At 40.5% G+C, this 21,037-nt stretch overlaps 1 protein-coding gene across 9 annotated transcripts in view; it reads right to left on the bottom strand.

Moving 5' to 3' along the window:
* Nucleotides 1-21,037, bottom strand: part of LOC109419679 (titin) — a 556,752-nt gene that overhangs the window by 332,457 nt on the left and 203,258 nt on the right. For all 9 annotated transcript variants that reach the window (XM_062853862.1, XM_062853867.1, XM_062853868.1 and 6 more), the window contains exons 7-9: nt 18,277-19,036; nt 8,186-8,399; nt 7,561-8,124 (exon numbers count right to left, since the gene is read on the bottom strand). In XM_062853862.1, coding sequence (XP_062709846.1) covers nt 7,561-8,124; nt 8,186-8,399; nt 18,277-19,036 — 1,538 coding nt within the window. The remainder of the gene's footprint in view (nt 1-7,560; nt 8,125-8,185; nt 8,400-18,276; nt 19,037-21,037) is intronic.

Genomic DNA, 21,037 nt, shown 5'->3' with positions numbered 1-21,037 from the left:
GACATAACGCTTTGCTCTAGTAGAATTAGTCACGAGCTGACCAATTGGCATGTGTCAGATGAAGAATCTTTATCTGACCATAGCTACATCTTTTTTGAACATTTAAATGTTACTTCGCAAACATTGCGTTTCAGGAATCCTCGGTCAACAAACTGGGATCTTTATACTGATTTGGTTGCAGCCAAATTTCATGGATACTCACCATCTATTGACACTCCAAGTGATTTAGATGATGCCGTTGATACTACAACGACCTTCATCATGGAAGCTTTTGAAGAAGCATGCCCTCTACGGTCTGTGAAGATCACAAGAGGAACCCCTTGGTGGAACTCTGATCTGGCGAAACTCAGGAAACAATGTAGAAAGAGTTGGAACAGACGACGTTCGGCTGGTTCGGAGGCTTTCAGGTCGGCTCGCAAGGCCTACAGGAAAGCTCTCCGGTCTGCTGAACGATCCGGCTGGAAAAACCTTTGTTCAAATGTTTCCAGCTTGAGTGAAGTCAGTCGGTTAAACAAAATCCTTGCGAAATCTAAGGATTTCCGGGTGAACGAACTTCGTTTGCCAAATGGCGATCTGACTTCCTCTGATGAGGAAGTTCTGGAATGCTTATTCAGCACACACTTCCCTGGATGTGTGGATATTACATCTTCGGATGAACCTGATGCCTTTTCTTGTAGTTATGATTCTTTAGCTTCGGCTCGGAGTATTGTAACTATAGAATCGATTGAGTGGGCTCTTAATAGCTTTGCTCCTTTCAAATCTCCTGGGGCAGATGGGATTTATCCTATTTTGCTTCAGAAGGGATTTGATTATTTCAAACATGTTTTGAAAAAACTACTTGTTTGCAGTTTTGCTACAGGGTATATTCCCAAATCCTGGAGGGATATTACTGTAAAGTTTATTCCGAAAGTGGGTCGTGCGTCGTATGAAGAAGCAAAGAGTTTCAGACCTATCAGTTTGACCTCTTTTCTTCTGAAATGCTTAGAACGCATTGTGGATCATCACATCCGTGATGTTCATCTGGCCAACGTGCCTCTTCATGTGAACCAACATGCCTACCAATCTGGTAAGTCCACTGTGACTCTTTTACACAAGGTTGTTTACGATATCGAGAAAGCATTCGCTCAAAAGCAATCTTGTTTGGGTGTTTTCTTAGATATCGAGGGTGCCTTTGACAACGTGCCTTTCGATGCCATATTGGAAGCCGCACGGAGTCATGGTATATCTCCAATGATTTCCAATTGGATTCATCAAATGCTCAAAAACCGATATCTCTTCTCGACATTGCGTCTAGCAGGGATTAGGAAATTGAGTGTTTGTGGATGCCCCCAAGGGGGAGTCTTATCACCGCTTTTATGGAATCTCGTAGCAGATACGCTATTGAGGCAACTCAATAATAGCGGTTTTCCTACTTATGGTTTTGCCGACGACTATCTAACATTGTTAGTTGGTATGTGCATCAGCACCCTTTTCGACCTGATGCAAAACGCCCTTCAGGTAGTTGAGGGTTGGTGTCGCCAATATGGCCTTTCGGTTAATCCGAGTAAAACATCTATTGTTCTTTTCACGGAAAGGCGAAACCGTAATGGCGTTCGACCTTTGCGTCTCTTTGATTCTGAAATCGATGTGACTGAACAGGTAAAGTACGTTGGAGTCATTCTTGATTCCAAGCTTTCCTGGACACCTCACATTGAGTTCAGAATCAAGAAAGCTTGTATGGCCTTCGGGCAATGCCGGCGTACTTTTGGTACAACTTGGGGTCTAAAACCCAAGTATATCAAATGGATTTACACAACTGTGGTTCGGCCAATATTGGCTTATGGATGTCTTGTGTGGTGGCAAAAGGGTGAAGTGAGAACGGTCCAATCAAAATTAGGCCATCTCCAAAGGATGTGCTTAATGGCGATGTCTGGAGCGTTCTCTTCAACTCCTACGGCAGCGCTAGAAGTTCTCTTTGACGTTGCCCCACTACACATTCATCTCAAACAAGAAGCCCTTTCTTGCACTTACCGGTTACGGGTACTCGGTCTACTAGAGGAAACTCCTGTGAACCGCAGTTCAACACACACCTCGTTGTTTCCACTTTTGGTGAATTGGGACAAAATTGTCCTTGCTCCAAGTGATCTTACAATTGCTTGTAATTTTCCATATAGGACATTTTCCACGAAATTCCCTTCCCGGGAAGAGTGGACATCTGGTTATCTGGAAAGAAGTATTTCAGACGGCATCGTATGTTACACTGATGGCTCCCTTCTCGAAGGTCGAGCAGGTGCTGGTGTTTATTCTCGTGAGCTAAGGCTGTATCAGTCTTATTCACTTGGTAGACACTGTACCGTTTTTCAGGCCGAAATCTTTGCTCTTATGTGCGGAGTGCAATCAGCACTTCAGCAGCACGTAATGGGCAAAGTAATATACTTCTGTTCAGATAGCCAGGCTGCTATTAAAGCACTTGCTTCGGCCAACTCCAGGTCGAAGATAGTTATCGCTTGTCGAACTCAAATCGAGGAGCTGAATTCAGCAAACGCTGTTCACCTTCTATGGGTACCTGGTCATTCTTCCATCGCTGGAAATGAATTGGCTGATGAGTTAGCTCGCTCTGGAGCATCACATGACTTCATTGGCCCTGAACCAGCTATTCCGATATCGAAGTGTTGGATTAAGCTTCAGATTCACACCTGGGCTGTCACTCAACACAGACAATATTGGAATAGTTTGGAGTCATGTCGTCAAACCAAATTGTATAGTGCTGAGCCATCTCTACGGGTGGCGAAGTATCTAACTAATCTGTCTAAGCAGAATTGCAGCATGCTGGTCAAAGCATTGACTGGCCACTGCCGACTCAGCTATCACATGGCGAATATTCAGCAAGCTGATTCATTTGCCTGTGATAGCTGTGAATCCGATTATGGAACTTCGTATCATTTGATATGTAACTGTCCAGTTTTCGCGCAACTGCGTTTCCGAGTATTCGGTAAACACTTATTAAGTGAAACTGACTTCAGAAACCTGAATCTTCAGGATATTCTGTTGTTCTTAAACCGCTGTGGTAAAGAGCTATAGGCTCTCTTTCGCTTTATGCGTTATTACAGTGCCCTTTTCAGGGCGCTGTTTGAACCCATTGTGGTACGCTTGTGCGTTAGTACCCTCTTCCAGGGTATTTTTCCTATTTCCCTACCTGTCCCTATCCCCATCCAAATCCTTTTTCCGTCCTCTTCCCTCAGGTAGATGATGAAATAGGCTGTTATTTTGGCGATGGCACAAATGTCCCAAATGGAGGATAACGTGCCTCTGGAGCCGGCCTTCTGATACCTGATACCTGATGGGAGCTTCCTCTCGGACAAACGTGAGGTGATCGAAAAGTGGAAGCAGAACTTCGACGAGCACCTGAATGACGATGAGAATGTAGGCACGCCACGGGGGATCAAGGCAGCAGAAGAAATTACTGGTGCAGCAGAGGACGGGAACGAACCAACTCCCATGCTGAGGGATGTTAAGGGTGCCATCCACCAGCTCAAAAATAACAAAGTGGTCGGTAAGAACAGTATCGTAGCAGAACTTATCAAGATGGGCCCGGAAATGTTGGCCATCTGTGTGCATCGGTTAGAAGTCAAGATCTGGAAAACCGAACAGGAAGGGATAATCTGTGCCATCCACAAGAAAGAAAACAAGTAAATGTGTGAGAACTTTCAAGCGATCACCATTAAGAATGCCGCCTTCAAAGTGCTATCCCACATCATCTTCCGTCGTCTTTCACCTAAAGTAAATGAATTCGTTAAGCAGGCGGCTTCATCAACGGCCAGTCGACAACGGACGAGATCTTCACCATACGGCAAATTCTCCAGAAATGTTGTGAATGCCATGTCCCAACGCACCACTTGTCCATCGATTTCAAGGCGGCATATGACATTATCGACCGCACAGAGCTATGAAAAATCCCAGCTTGATAAGAGCAACGATGCAAACAACGGTGTGCAAAACTTGTATAGAATTAGCTTTAGTTAAAATTCACGAATAAAAAAAAAAGTGTTTAAAACAGCGCATCGTAAGGATTTCGGGTGAACTATCCAGTTCATATGAATCTCAATTAGAACTGTGACAAGGTGACTCCTCTGCCTACCATTCAAAATCGTCTTGGAAGGTGTTTTGCAACAAGCCCAGCTCAACAGTCTGGGTACGATCTTCACTAAACCCGGCCAATTTGTCTGTTCTTTTTTTTTTACATGGATTTTATTGCTAGAACGTTTGGAACGGTGGCAGAACTGTACACCCGCCTGAAACGTGAAGTCGGACTGGTGGTGAATGCGGGTAAAACAAAGTTATTGTTGGTAGGTGGGACTGAGCGGAACAGGACAAGCCTTGACAGCAATGTTACGATAGACGGGGATACTTTGGAGTTGGTAGAATAATTCGTCTATCTCGGTTGCATGCTAACGGCTGACAAAAACGTGAGCCGTGAAATACGAAGGCGCATCATCAGTGGTAGTTGTGCCTACTGTGAAAAGTCTAAAGCGGCGCATTAGAGAATCGCCTAAAACCGCATGCTGGATTACCTGATCGACCGACTACTTACGATTGACCTGTTCTTAGTGGTGGCCCGCAGTCGTGGTCCAGACGATACCGAAGAGCACGATGACACGAAGACGCACCGAGCTGTTCGTGTTGTTTGTAGACCGTTGGTAACATTACAGGTGACGTGTTTCAAGATGCACGTTTCGGTACTGGGGGTAAAGGGATGGGATATTCTACTCCAGTGGTTCCCAATCCCTACTACGGGCTCCAGAAGAAACTGCGGTCTAAAATGATTCACCCCTGCACCAAATCTACCATGTACAAGACGCTAATAAGGCCGGTGGTCCTCTACGATCACAAGACATGTACTTGGAGTTTTCGAGCGACGCGTTTGTGGAGGTGAATTATGAACCACGAGCTCACTGCACTCTACGGTGAACGCGACATACTGAAAGTGGCTAAAGCTGGACGGATACGGTAGGCAGGACATGTTGCAAGGATGCCGGACAACAGCCCTGCAAAGTTGGTGTTTGTCAACCATCCGGTTGGTACAAGATGGCGTAGAGCGCAGAGAGCACGATGGGCGGACCAGGTGGAGCGTGATCTGGTGAGCATTGAGCGTGACCGACGTTGGAGAGCTGCAGCTACAAATCGAGTATTATAGCGAGAAATTTTTGATTCAGTGTTATCATAAATTTGATATTGAAATAATTGAATGAAAAAAATGAACAATGATAATTCATTGCAAATTTTACCAGAATTTTGAATGTGAAAACTATTTGAGGTTTACGATCGTGTTTATGTGTTATTGTGGAAAAATTTACAATCAATACGTCAAAATGTTGTAACGTAACATGATAAATTATTCATAAATTGTTCACTGCTTTATTAAAACCTTCAGTCGAAAAAGATCAGTGTCACGAACGATTAAAATTCTACGCTTCTGAATGTCACACTTTTATGCAATGAGCCATTTTACGAAGTGACAACAATGTTGATGATGATATTGATTTTCACGGGTGAGGGCTCATGCTCCTGTTAAAATTTCATTCATAAAATCGGCTCGTAAAATGGACAATATCAAACTAGTAGGTTGTATCAAAACAGAAGATAAACATTCTTTGTTTTTTTTTTCTGGCACCTTGCACTATATTTGAACCTCGAGAACACACTTTCAATCCCTAGCGGTGCCAGATTACAAATCTAGATGAACATTTGAAAAGGGTTTATCTGCTTTTTGTAAACAAATATGTTTCTGTCTCTGTAGGGCCTATCTGCATCCACCCACGCACATAAACAGTGTTAGCGTCCAAAGCAACTGTGCAAAATTTGGGATTGATTGGTTGCGTCCCCGTATTCCGCATTGCGATTGAAATTTGTGTGGAATTTAGTATGGGAAAACGTGCTTTTTTGCATTTTTCTCTTAAATTGATTTTTTTCGTCTAAAATGATCTAACTAATGACGTTGAAGTATAGCCTAGGATATACCGAAAAACTTTGCCGAAGACCGCAAAGTGATCCGACACTTGTGAAAAAAGTTATAACGTACATATTGCCCGGTGGTGCTTAACATTTAACATGTAAAGGAATAACATCAAGAATAAAATCTCAATTTTTGGCCTAAGTTACCAGTCGAATTACTTATTGCACAAGCGTCGGATCACTTTGTGGTCTTCGGCAAAGTTTTTCGGCATATCCTGGGCTATACTTTTACGACATTAGTTACATGGTATTAGACAAAAGAATTCAACTTATGATTAAAACGCAAAAAAGTACGTTTTTCCATACTAACTTCCATACAAATTTCAATCGCAATGCGGAATACGGGGACACAACCAATCGCTCCCAAATTTTGCACAGTTGCTTTGGACGCTAATATAGATCGAAAAAGCTTTGTTCCGGGTTCATACGATCAAATTTAAAGTTTCTCCATGCAACGTTGACCCACTCTAATAAACACCCTTAACAGATAGCTTGAAGAACACTCTTTCTGATAAGGGTGTTGATGTGCGGGGGTGGATGCAGATGGGCCCTACAGAAACAAAAACATGTTTGTTTACGCAAAGCAGATAGGCCCTTTTCAAATGCTCGTCTTGAAATGATTCTCCACTGGCACACATTCGTCATGCTCCTTTCATTCAACGACATTTACCAGAATGACCAATCGACGCGTAGTATATTCATCAAAATTGTGCATTCGTGTTGCGTCCAAACTCCCCTCGTGGTATCGAATTAAACCGGTTACGATGCCAATAAAGGACCGAAGATGTTCTCACGTTTCTCACGTGGTCGCATCGCACCGTTGCGGCATGCTCTACTGAACATCGAAACAAACAACTTTGAGACGACGCGACGCGCTGCGAGAGTTGAGTGCGACATGACATTCGACAATGTCACGTCGCAAGCATGGGGTAAAGCGAGGAGGTGCTACTTCGGTCGAAGCAACAGGTGAGTGCAAGAAGGGGATTTCCAGCCAAATGGGGAGCTTCAAGCGATGCTGGCAGAGTTTGCCGTCATTTAGGCGTTGAGGTCCATGGAAGTTCGAGGGAGTTTCTTTGTTACAAAGCTTAACATTCAACACGGTTAACAAAAACAGGTTTTATTTGCATTAAAACTTACTTCCTACTAGTCAATTGAAAATAACTAGGGCTCTAATTGAAGCTATTTCGAACTGTTCGTGCAAGTTAGTACAGAAACTAAAACAAAACTAAAGTAAGAATGATTGGAATGTCACACTAGAAGCTAAGACGAATGCAAAAACCTACTTACTGAGAACACAAATGAATTTGTTGAGATTCTTGCCACTTGCCGGCGCAAACACATTTCGCACACTTTGAGCTATTCACTGTAATACTACATTCTAACGCACTATCTATGACGAGACGGTTTCGCCCGGACCTGCCCACCAGCTCACAAACAGCTCTTCACCGTATGCTTCGCGATGATATTCTGATAGTAGTATGTCAAGCCGGAGATTTCCTGGTTGCCGGACTTAAGCCCGGTACCGTCCAGCTCCAGCACCGCATCGAATTTGGCACTGATCGTACTTACGTTACCGCTGTCTTCGCTGGCCGTCGGTGAACTATGCTTGGATCCCGATTTTGGGGTACTCTCCGCAACCGCCACCAGATGGACGGTGTTGTTGTTCCGGATGTCGTTCTCGATTTGCTCCAACTCCTCCGGAGTTAGAGCCAGAGCTAAGTTCTCCCGTCGATTAATCGAGTTCAGAGCAGAGCTGGCTCCGGAACTGATCTCCGGTGAGGACTGGTTGCGTCCCGTCGGGGACTGGTGCGGATCGTCCGAGTCGGCCTGCTCGCTGTTCGACGTCGGAGTCAGAAAACTGTTCTCGGACTCGTCGAAAGACAAATTGGCCGAGGACGCCGTAATGACTACCCCGGAGAGCAGCTTGATTGAGGGCAGAGCTTCCGGATCGGCGTCTTCGGAGGAATCGTTATCGAGGGAGCTCCGTTCGGTGGACTCTCCTCCCCACCAGGGAGATGCCCGACATTCGGAAGCCGTGTGGTACGATGAGGATCGCGACTGCGGAGTGCAAGTACAGTCCGAGGCGGTGACGAAGGATTCGTCTTCGGTCGACTTCACGCTAGAACTCCAGTCCTGAAAGAAGTTCAAACAATAAAATCTAGACTTCAAAAAACAATATGTGGTTGATACTCACATCGCTATGATTACTGCCGTCGGCCTTCCTGCTGACCATCTCTCCGGAAGCATTCGCCACCTCATCGTCCACGTCATCAAATCCGCCCTGAACATCTTGCAGGACGCTGTCCAGCGATTCGGCAATTCGGGAAACCTCCGCCAGTCGAGCGGATATCGCCTCACTGGCCATTATGTTGTCCGCTTCGGCTAGGACATTCTCCGGACTTGCCATGCTGCGGATCAAAATGATTAGTTATCGTGGTTTACGAAGCAGTTACGATGAAGAAGATAGAGCAGGTATTCAACAAGTGGTGGTCAATGACCTTCCCGTGGTGTCAACTAACAAGTTCACTGTTCCGATTTGCCCGGTTGCTTCACACAAGAAATCAATTCAAGTTTCTTAACCAGATTCAGGTCTGCATAAACTCAGCTGGTCAACTTAAATCAGCCTAACTGCAGCTCCCAATGACGTCCGTATAAACGCTAACGAGAATATCTCCAAAATAAATTTTCCACAAGCCGCGCGGCTGCAGACTTGTGCAGATACGCGGAAAAACACAAATACACGCGTCCGTCGTCGCGCTCGCGATATCAACGAAACGAAAATGCGGAATAAATCCGGGTTCGTTCTTGGGCCAAAGGAAAAATGCGACTAACTGACTGTGTGTACATTTGAGTGGAGCAGTGGGAAAATCCGTTGAAAGATTTGTATGGGTAAGTATATGTATGCAACTTGATCTTATGGTCGTCTGGCCGGCAGATCTGGTCGTAGTGGTGTCTTGGTAGATAGATAATTCAACCTCCCGGTCGCAGTCAGTGGATCCCTTTCAGTGGGAATCGCATAAAATATACTTTGCGCGACGCGGTAGGGCGATGTGATGCGTTGGGGTGGTCCCAAAGCAATTTATCGGACCCGAGAGTTCATCAGCACCCATCTATTTGAACATCTCTCCAGGAATTCCTCCACAATTATTCATTATTATTATTTATTATTTATTATTTATTGATCAATTCTCAAACTAGTCCACGGGTTTCCCAAGAATAAATCATCCTGGGGTTCCAACAGTTATTCATTAGGAAACTATTCCAAGGAATGTGCTATAAGAGTTCGTGCATGTTTTTCTTATAACATTTTTGAGGGCATTCCTCCCGAAATATTATCAGAATTTCCTAAAGGGCTTTTTTCGGGAATTCTCCAGGAGTTCTTCTGGAAATTTTCAAAGCACTTATAGAAATTTCTCCAAAGATTTCTTCAAACGATGCAATTCTTGAACAAAAATTTCATAGAGATTGGGAGTTTTTTTTAGAAATTATTATTGGAATTTCTTCAACGAACAAGTTGAGCAGAGATTCTGTCAGTCATTTATGTAACAATTCTTAAAAAAAAAAAACATTCTCAGTAGATAAAAAGAAAATCGTGTTAAGTACTGTTCCTTTGAATTCCACTAAGAATTTGCATCTGAAGACGACCTTACAGTTGAGGTCGAAATACGTATCTGTCAAAAGATGCAAATTCTTAGTGGAATTCAAAGGAACAGTACTTAACACGATTTTCTTTTTATTTACAGATATTCCCCTAACAAGCCCAGGTTAATCATCATTCTCAGTAGATTCTACTGAGAGTCGTTCAAGGGTATCTCTAGAAGTTCCTCCGCGTATTTCTCCAGCAGGGATGGCTTGAGATTCATTCAAACGTTTCTTCAGGAATTCATTCATTGTTTTTTCGGTAATGCTTCAGGATTTATCCAAAGATTCTCTCAGCAATTCCTGCAGAAAAAAGAATGTAAGCCTGAGCATTTTACAAAAAAAAATGCCAAGAAAATCTTCTATGTATGTTAACAGAGGGTTCTCCAGCACTTTTTGGTATTTTTTCAACAATTCCTTCAACAGTTATTTTTTTCAGAAATTTCTCCAGTGGTTCTCTGAAGAATTCCTACAGGATTTTTTTTTGTTTCGGCTTGATTACCCACAAAAATTTCTTCAGGTCCAGGGATGCCAGATGATTTTTTGAAAAATCTGTATCATTATTTTCAAAAATCTTTATCTCATACAAAATTTGGATGAAAAATCTGTATCCCATACAAAAATAAAAAAGCACCTCTTGCTCAAAAATCTCTTTTTCATATAAAACGACATCTGTAAAAGTGCTCAAAAATCTGTATATATGGCATCCCTGGGTGATAGGCTGCGGCTTACTTTTCAAAAGTTGTTGAAACCTGGAATTCGTAAGCTCTTTTGGATTCAAATGACACAAAAAGAGAAACCTCTGAGTTAAAGCCAAAAATATTGAGATTTAGAGGTCGCGCAATCGCTTCAAAGTTGAATTTTCAAGTAATAAAAAGGTGTTTTTACTTCAAGTGCCATAACTTGTAACCTGCTCCACTAGCTTGATGACGGAGGCGGTAATCTTTACTGGCGTGTACTGAGCCGCTATGGTGCTCTTAGCCTCGCCAATCAATGCAGGAGTTTTGGTTGAATATTACCATGTTAAATCATCACACTTCCACAACACAAACAACACAACATCGTCATCATTAGTTCGATCGTTGTTAATAGTCGATCGATCGCGCCGCATGCCTCTAGTGTATGCTCCGCTGGGCGCAAGCTGCTTCATGAAATTTATATTATAAAAAACCCGACATCACCCTATACCACCATAAAAATCTAGCCACCGGTATCAGAAACCCTATCCTAAGTACCATCTCATTCTCTGATAAGACCAAATCATTTCCCTTTATCGATAAGGCCAAATGGATTGAGTACCATTTGCTCAATAACCACTCAGTAGCACCCAGCATCACCACCAATAAAACACTTGCGATGATCGGCGGTTGCTATCAGTTATCGGTTGAACATCAAGCAGACCCTGTGCGCGCGATAGTAATAAAAGTTAAAGTGGTGATTTTTTTTATTTTCGGGTCTGACCGATGTGAGTTGTGCTACATTTTGCTTTGCTTCTTTAAACAAGTGTGCTATTGTTTCCGCAGAACGCAGTTAACAGCTAGGCATGGCTACGGCCAACTGTAAGATGGATCCTCGGGAGTGAACATAGAAATTGAGATCGGTAAGAATAGGATGAGTTGGACGGATTTCTGAAACGATCCAATAGTGTATGCTGATAATTAATTGTGCCCTTCGATGCCTATATAGGCCTTTCTTTAATCCAGCGAAATTGCCATGGTGGTGCTTTGGGCCATGAGCAGAGTGGTGATGTCGTGGTGGCAGGGACGCTAATGGCGTGCCAAGCAGCGGGGTTGCCGGCATGGAGCCGGTGGTCTATTCCCCAACTGTCCGGACAGGCCTGAGAGTTTTGCTGCCGCCGTGGGATACACATCCACACGCTCATGACACACCACAAAACACTAGGATAAGTAGGATAAGTTCCAGAATAAATGTAAGTACACTCTATTTCTTCATACCATTTTTCTTGTAAAACTGAAATTTCTATCTTGAATTGGGATGGCTCGTTAGTCAACGTGTGGTTCCGTTTTTCTCGAACCAGATATCCTCTGCGGCTCAGGTATTGGGGTCGGGGACCAATGCCCAGAGGAACCTTCTATTTTACTATATTTTGTCTCCGAGTCTCATGCGCCCTCTGCGGAGCGGTGACAAACTTTCTCAATTTTCAACCGATTTTCAATCTTTTTTTATGAATTTCTTACAAATTGAATTTCGAATAAACTCGTAGAACATCATTTTTTTTTCCAAATTCACGCAAAATATGAGTTTTTGAAGATTTAATTTAGTTTTTTCTTCTTTTTACAAAAAAAATAACTTTAGAGTCCTGTAACTTTTTAACCGTTTGACCAATTTTAATTTTTTTAGCTTGCTTTTGTAAACATTTTTGTTACCTAAGAATGCTGTGAATAAACTGTACCTTTAAAAAATCTTTTCAAAATAGATAAATACCAAAAATCGTTCAAAAAACGTATTTTATTGGAAAAATCAGAATTTTGGCAAAATTTTAATTGTTTTCATGCTCAGTTTCGGTTTCAAAGTGAAAAATTTATTCTCAATAATCATATGGAAGCCTTAAACTACAGTTTTTGGAGTGTTCTGAATCAAAAAATATTTTCATGTTCGAAATGCGAGGAATGAAACATTGAAAAAAAAAAAATCCTCCAATGTGTTCCATATCCCTAAATAGGATGCTAAGTATCTGGTTTGGAGTAAAAAATTGCAAATAGCCGACAAAAACTCCAATTTTGCATGAAAAAATCAAGTTTTAAGGCATGCTTTGGCAGTTTTTGGTGAAAAGTATCATAAAAATGAGTACTTTGATGATAAGTTTGTTTGGGGCAAAGATTGGCAACAGAAATATCTACAAATGCAAGCCAAAAAAAAAAAAATTAAAATGGAACGGGTAAAAAGTTATCGAACCCTGAAGTTGAATTTTTTGTAAAAAGACGAAAAAAATAAATTAGATCCATAAAAACTCATATTTTGCGTGACTTAGGAAAAAGTTGATGTTCTACGAGTTTATTTGAAATTTAATTTGTGAGAAATTAATAAAAAAAAAGATTGAAAATCGGTGAAAAATTGAGAAAGTTATGGCACTTGAAGTGAAAACACCTTTTTATTACTCAAAATTTCTACTTTGAGGCGATTGCGCCACCTCTAAATCTATTTTTGTTTTTTTTTGGCTTAAACTCATAGGTTTCCCCTATTTTTGTCATTTGAATTCAGAAGAGCTTACTAATTCCAGGTTACAACAACTTGAAAAATGAGCCGAATCCTAGTGGGTAGGACTGTGAAGATTGTGGTGATCCCTTCAAAAATAGTATTAAAAATTCATATGAAAAATCCTGCAGAGGTATCTCCACGAGATCAAAAAATCGTCAAATATTTATTTAGGACTTTATTTAGGAATACCGCAAGTAGCTTTGTCTGCAATTTCTGAAGACATTTCTGAAACGATATCTACAGAAAATCATCTACGGATATCTTCATGAAGGAAAGCTTCAAAAAATATTTCAAGCATTTTTCCTTAGAATTCAGGAGGAATCTAAAGAAGTTTCTACAGGTTTTCTTTCAGGCATTCATCCCGAAATTCACAAAGAGCTAACTTTAAAACTTGGTTAGCACTTTTTGTCCAAGAATCTTTTCGAAGATTTTTTTCCAAGAATTCCAAGAAAATTTTCAAGTTTCACTGTTTCTGGAAAGCTACAAAAGTAGAGGTGTTTTGTTTATGGATTTCTTCAGGGATTCTCTCAAGTATTGTTTCAGAAATTTTTGGAAAACTTCTGTTAAAATTCCTGGAGAAGAATCTGAAACAATTCCTGCAGGAACCACTGATATAATCCCTGAAGATATTTTTGACGAAACCGCAGGATCAATTTCCAAAAAAAAACCTTCGAAGAATTTGCAGAGGAACCTCTGTAGATTTTTTTTAAGTTTAGAGATATAACTGAAAAAAAAACTTTTGAATAAATTCTTAAAATTCTAAAGAAGTAAAATCTTTTAAACGAAATATTTCTGCGCAAGTTCGAACAGCAATTTCTGAGAAATTCCAGTAGAATACTCGTGGATATCTTAGGAATTTCTTTTAAAACAATCTCTGGAGAAATACTTGAAGAAATCCTAGGAAAATTCTTGACGAAATCCCAGTAGTAATTTGTGTAGAACTTCATGGTGAAACTTCACGAGAAACCATTGGGAGTATTCCTAGAAAAACTTATAGAGGAATTTTGAGAAAAAAAAAACCTGGAGAAATCATTTGATAAAAAGAATTTTCTGAAAGTAATCCAGGAGAAATCTGCGTAAATATTAAAAAAAAAAAAAGTTCCTGCAGAAATTCCTGAAGAAACGCCTTGATTAGCATCTGTAAAGATCCCCCAACAACACTCTTGAGGTGTTCCTAAAAGAATTTCTGACGAAATTCAAAGGAAATATTTCTGAATAAATTCCTTGAAGAGTTTGTGAAGGAGTTTTGCTTAGAAAAAAATGTAGGAGAAATAACAAGCGGATTCCTTGAATGAATTCCTGCCTGAATCATTGAAAGTAATGATACAGGAATCTCTGGAGGAATTCCTGTAGTATTTTATCGATGACTCTCTGAAGAAAATTCGTGACACATTCCTGCAGCAATTTTCATTAGAATCTGTAAAGCTATTTTTGAACAAATCTTTGGTGGACTTTTTGAAGAAATACCCCTACAAATTTCTGAAGAAGTTTTTTTGGAAGAATCAGTGAAGGAATCCTGGGCAATTTTTTTTATCTTAAACGAATCCCAAGAAGAACTTTAAAAGTATTCCCTGTTGGAATTTTAGAAGCAATCCATGGAAATCTTTCCAAAAGAGTTCTTAAAGGGAAATTCGTTGAAATTCGTTTAGGAAGATTTGAAGCCAGCTCTGGGGAAGTTTAAAAAAAAACCTTGGTGAATTGAAATACCGAGTTCCTGGACTTATTTATGAAGGAATTCACGGAGCAATTTGGAAAATAAATAGATGATGTCTAAAAAATCTTGGACAAATTTATTGAGGTATCTCATAAAGAATTTGCAAATATAAATATTCAGGGACTTTTTTTATTTTCTAAATAAATTTATTGAAAAAAATCTTTAATTTAGTTTTTTTGAAGAAATCTATGGATGGAACCCATAGACCCTTTTCCAGTAAATTTCAAAGATAATTTTTAAGAGGAAATTCTGAACGAAATTTAAAAGGATTTTATTAAGGAATCAATGGAAGATATTTTAATAAACCTTAAAAGGAATTCGTGTAAGACTTTCTGAAAGAATTTCTGGAGAAATTTCTAAAGAAATCCATGGATAAATTTCAGTAGGAATCCAAGAAAGGTTTTATAATGGAGTTCTTCAATTATTTCCAGGAATAATCTCTAGAAAACTTCGAAGAAAATTTAAAGGAAACTACGAGTTTACTAAGCTGTAAGAGTTTCTGAAGGAATTTTTAGAGATATCTTCGAAGACATTACTAGCGAAAGTTCCGAAAATTTCCTGGCAGATTTCTGTAGCAATCGTTGGAAGAGTTTCATAAGAAATACCTGGAGATTTTGTTACTGGAATCCATGGAGGAATATCTAAAGATTCTAATGGATGGATTTCTCAGAAAATCTTTCGATAAATTTCTGGGGGAATCTTTTTCTGAAGGAATCAGAAAGGAATTCAGAAGCAATTTATGCAGCAATTTCCGAACCAATCCACGTTAAATTTTTCAAAATATTATTATGGAAAATTTCAGGGAAATAACAAATGAAATGTTTAAATTGATTCCTGAAACTAAAAAAATATCCCTGGAGAAAATTTTTTAATGTATCTTTGGTATATATTTTGAGATCGCATTTTGAAATTTTTGGAGAAATTTGTAGGCAATCTTATTCGAGGAATAATTACCCTCTACGAATGAGTGTAATTTATTCAGAAATTCCTGAAATATTGCTTGAATTTGAGAGCATTCCTTAAGAAATTCTTGAAAGAAGTCTTGATATCAGAGTTTTTTTTTATAAATCGGGAGTACAAAAAAAAAGTTGCCAAACTCACGAAGTTAACTTTTTCTATACAAATGAAGGCGCATGAAGATGAGTTTCTCAAAAACATTTAATATTAACATGAATTATGATTCTATGTTTGTGAGAGCGCAGAAAGATAAGAAAAATATGTACAGTGGTACAAATTTGTTAAAACGCACTTTATTTTCGAATGCCCCCAGGACGAAATGTGCCCGAAGAACTCATTATTAGTGTTTTTTTTTAATAATTTTCAATTATTTTATAGTTACTCGGCTCCGTAAAGTTTTCATTGAACGCAGAGCCTTAAATAAACGAACTGAAAAATAACAGCAGCTTTGGAAAAAAATTAATAGTTCCTTGCGAGATTTTTTCAATGTTCTTTTGAGATTTTCGAAAGTTGTTCCTGGTATTTCTGCTAGAGTTCCCAGGATTTTTCCATGACTTTTTCATGGGGTCTATTCAGGCACACCTCCTGGGAATTATTCTTAGCTTTCCAGCAGTTTCTCTCTGGAATTTTGCGAGATTCTTGGCTTCCGAAGTCCCTCTCGAGATTCTTCCAATAGATCTTAGCGGAGCTTCTTTCAAATTTTCACTTAGATTCCTTCCTGTCTTTCTCCGAGAATTTCCTACTACACACTTCGTAACTTATCTCAGTAGACATTCCGAGAAAAACTCTTGAAAAATCCCTGCAAGAACTCCAGGAGCAACTATCAAAGAAATCTCTAAAGGAGCACCCACAATTACGGGACATTTTTCTTTGGGGATTGCGGGCAGAGCTCTAGGAACAACCCTGAGAAAGTCTGTAAAGAATAAAACAATCTTAGAAGGATCACTCAAGGAAGGGATCACTGGAAAAAATCTTGTGAACAACTGCGAGAAGTATTATGTAATAGCCCTTGTAGGAATTCCAAATAGTATACCGAAAAAAAAATCATGGAAGAAAGTCCAGCAAAAATTCGGGAAAAAAAAACTCTGAAAGACACACCAGAACCAACACAGAAAGGACCTACTGGGAGAAACTCCAATAGAAATCTCAATCTAAATGAGAAAGGCAATTAGAAAGCGGACTCACTCGCCAAGATGGGCGCTATGGAAGACGATATTTATGACCGTCATATCGTCTTCAATGATTTTTTTTTCGATTGCTCGTCAGCATGCCTTCGTCAGTTGGCAACAAAAATGTGATGCAGGAGAGTTGGACAGGTTGTTACATTCAATTCTCCCATAGATATCAAAGACGGCGTGGTTCAAGGGGTTGGATATGGGTCGAGATTTTATCAAGATAATGTGTCGACTTATGTCCAATCACTACTCTCTGGGCTCGCACTTCTATCGAATAGGGCTCACAGATAGCAATCACTGTAGCTGTGGTGCAGGCTATCAAGATATCAACCATCTTGTGTGGGAATGCCCCGAATACGGTATAGCCAGATCCGATTTATGTGCATCCCTCAGGGCCCGAGGGAAACCAGAAAAGGAAGACATTAGAGATGTGTTGGGTAAACTAGATCTTGAGCGTATGAAGCTTGTGTACGACTTCTTGAAGCTGAAGCTGAAGCTGAAGTCTTCGTTTGATATCCCAGTCTTGTTGCTCCACTTGTCCACCTCGTGTCCCTTCAAAAATCGTCTGTATGTGTCGTCGTTACAGGTTGTTTGTCCACTCTACGTTTGACCAGCAGCAATACGCCACACCAAGCTGCCACATGTCAACGAAAAGCCCCATCACCCTATCCTTTCCTCAAATATTTTTGTTCCCCCTAACCTCCACCGAACCGCGAGTTTTACGGTTCCCCAAGACTAACATAGTTTATAAGACAAAAACATGAAATTGTAAATAGTTTTAACTGAATTCGGTTCCGTTATGCCTGTTGGAGCATGAGCCCTAAATAGATGATCAAGTAAAAAAAAAATAAATCATTTCAATCCTATTTTAATTATTTTCAAGTTGTGATTTTTTGCAAACAAAAAAAAAATGTTTTCATACGCCCTCTCCAAAAATTAGGTGAAGAATATTGCAAAACGAATTACATGAAAAACACTTTTATATAGAAGCTCATAAATATATGAGCAAAATTTCATTTGAATTGAAACAGGTCGCGTCTACGTGATTTCTGCGTTGAGCTGAAAATGGTCTATTAGAAAAACAAAAGACATTCATTTCAGTTTTAAATTATCATTGCCAAAAGATGCCACCCTACCGAAATATCGAAGAACCTTCCTCAACAGTGTAGCCAAAGCATCCCGTTCCAAATTCGCGTACACTCACTAACCACAGAGTTTCTCCTCTAATGGGTTATTATTAAATCTCGATTGTACGAGTATTGTAGTTTTCCACTTGACGGCAATAAAACGCCAAAAAAAGAGTTACACCATATGCTACCAAAACACCCTTTCAACTGCACGCTGATGAGTTGGTATATAAATACTCTCACGAGACCAGACGGGACAGCTGAACAGTGAACATAATCCAAGTAAAGTTGAACACCAATACTGAAGCATCGCAACGATATGCAATAATTTTAGAGTGTCACACGGAAGATCACTAATCCAAAGCAAACACAACAGTTTTTCAACATGTTTGGAAATGTGTCAAATTTTTGTTTTTGCTCCTGTAGATTTCTTACTACTTGTCATAATACTCACGTTTCAACCCTATCGTCCAACAGAAACGGTTCCTTCAGTCTCGTTTTCAGCAGTCTCCCCAGCCGCACCATCCGGCCCACTTCCACTAGCAACCGCTCCCTACTGGTCAAACATTTTCTCAGTCTCACTTTCCTCCTGCTGGATTCCTCAATCTGTCCGATCCTTAACACGTTATCCTTCAACTCGTACAACTTGCTACAGTGCTCCTCAACGCTTCGATGAAACACGGCCGAAACCCGCAACCGTGTCATCTGCTCTTGGCTGACCGCCTGAAACTGCTTCCATGTCGTCTGCAGTTTCTGGGTCATTTCGATGTTCCGATCCGTCTCCAGCTTGCATGATTGCCTCAGCGCTAGCGAGGCGTTCAACAGCTGGCATCCGTAGTTGTACGTCCCCTTGGCCGTCTCTTGAAACGTCTGGTGTTCGTCCTTCTGCGCCTGGATTTCGTACACGTTGGTCCCGACGTGCGTGTGCGACCGCAGCATCACCTTGTACAGGTCGTCCATCCATTGGAGGGCCGTCTCGGCGTCCGTTTCGTACTTGTAGATGTGGGTGATCTGGTCCAGCGTTAGCCGCTGCAGTTCGACGCTTTCAACGAAGATTCGCGACCGGGAAATGGTCGCATCGAGGATGTCCCGCACGTTGGCAATGTCCTCGCTGTAGTCCACGTCCACCTCGCGGCCGACGGCGTCCTTCACGGGCATCGAGAGGATGTCGCTCAGCTTTTCGCCCTCCTTGATGATCTCCTTTTCGACAGTGTCTAGGGGGGAAAATTGAAGAGAGGGAAGGAATTAACGATTGTTTAGTATGAAATTGTGATTAAGAGCTCAGAGCTCATGAACCAGTATAAACGAAAACCAAAGATTTTCGATTAATAATACACTTTATGCCTAAAACAGGGAGAACATAAATCAATGATAATTGGATGAATAACTTGGGTTTTAATGGATTTTTTGCTCTCACATCATGCAACATTGTGCTATCAAGTGATAGTTCAATTTCTGTTTGAGAATCTTCAAGAGCTCCCTTGATAATAGCTCATCAGATCTACAAACGTAATCAGTCATGGATCCCATCTGAAACCTCCTGAAACGTTCATTAAACGCTTTAAAACGCTTCTGGAATCCTCTTAAAATTCTTTCAAAACCCCTTGTAACGCCCCTTAGATCCTGTGGAATCCCTCAATAGTCCATTTAACCCGGGGGCAGTCGCGTCGTGTACTGAGTGCACGCACCATGAAAAAAGCACGCTGCTGGTAAACAGCGTGAGTATGGTGTCAATGAGGTGGCCGAAGACGCAACTGCTCGAGGGTTAACGAGCCGATTTTATGAATGAAAATTTGATAGGAGGTGGTGTCCTAATCCGTGGATATCAATATCAACTTCAACAATGTTGTCGTTCCGTAAAGTGGCCCATACACTTTTTAAATCCGCTGAAAATCCTTTGAAGCTTTCTGAAACGGCTCCCAAAATTTCCTGAAATGCTTCCGAAAACCCCTGATACCCGCTTAGCCATCCCGTGACGGATCTGAGACCTTTCGAAACCCCCAAAAACGCCACAGTAACGCCTCTGAAATACCCTGAAAAATCTCTGATACTTCCTGAAATGCCTACGAAAATATCCTGAAGCTCCCTCGGATCTCTCGTAACGCACCTGAGATTCTCCTAAACCCACGAAAATGCTCCTCTAACTTCTTTGGAACTCGCTCAAAATCTACGGAAACTTTCTGAAATGACTCTAAAGCCCCTGAAACCCTTCTCGAACTCTCTGTACCATAGCTGAGACCCCATAAACTCGGGTAAACGCACATGCAACGCCTCTAGAATTTTCAAACTTTCTGAAATGCCTCCGAAAACCCCCAACCAAATTTAACGTACATACATGAGATCCTCCGCAATCCCCAAAAATGCTTCTGTAACGCTTTCGGAACCTACTGAAAATCCTTTGAAACTTCCTGAAATGTTACAGAAAACCCTCTGAAAATCTCTCGGGGGCCTTATGTAGCGCACCTGAGATCCTTCAAAAACCCCGAAAGCGGTCCTGTAACGCCTCCTTTCAGCAATTTCAGCGATCAATGAAATTTTTGGAATGCACTTTTTTCGTTCCTGAGTTATGGCCAATTTTGTGAAAAATGGCCATATAATATATGCGTACATGGTCATTTTTCATAAAATTGGTCATAACTCAGGAAAGATAAAAAAGCTTATAAAATTACCTTCTCAAATTTTTTTTTTTAATTTTCCGTGAGTTCGGGCATAGTTTTTCCGGCTTTTCTTTATGGATTTTCTCAACGGCGAAAAATTTCGTGGAAAACTTCTGCTTCATATTTTTTTGGGTTTCTGAGAAAATTTGCCTTCATTCTTCAAAAAAAATGCATTGTTCTCGAGTTATGATTTTTCAAAGAAAAGGCTTATATGGCACATTTGAACATTTTCCAACAAAATTGGCCATAACTCAAAAACAAAAAAAAAATACATTCCAAAAATTTCAGCGATTGAAGCTTATGAAATAACCTTCTCTAAAATATTTTTTTGAACATTTTTCACGAATTCTGGCATAGTTTTTTTTTGATTTTTGAGAAAATTTGCTTTTATTTTCTAAAAAAAACTTGTTCCTACGGTGCTTCGATGATTTTTCAGAGTAGTGTGAGTGGAAAACGAAAAAAAAATCAACCTGAGTTTTCCGGAAAAACATGCGATCCTGAATTTTTCTCATTTTTTGTTTGTTCATATATCCATGAGCCCTGCCTGTGAAAATCTGA

This window comes from Aedes albopictus, chromosome 2, assembly GCF_035046485.1.
Source record: "Aedes albopictus strain Foshan chromosome 2, AalbF5, whole genome shotgun sequence".
Taxonomy (NCBI): Eukaryota; Metazoa; Arthropoda; class Insecta; order Diptera; family Culicidae; genus Aedes; species Aedes albopictus.
This window is presented reverse-complemented; position numbering and strand designations above follow the sequence as displayed.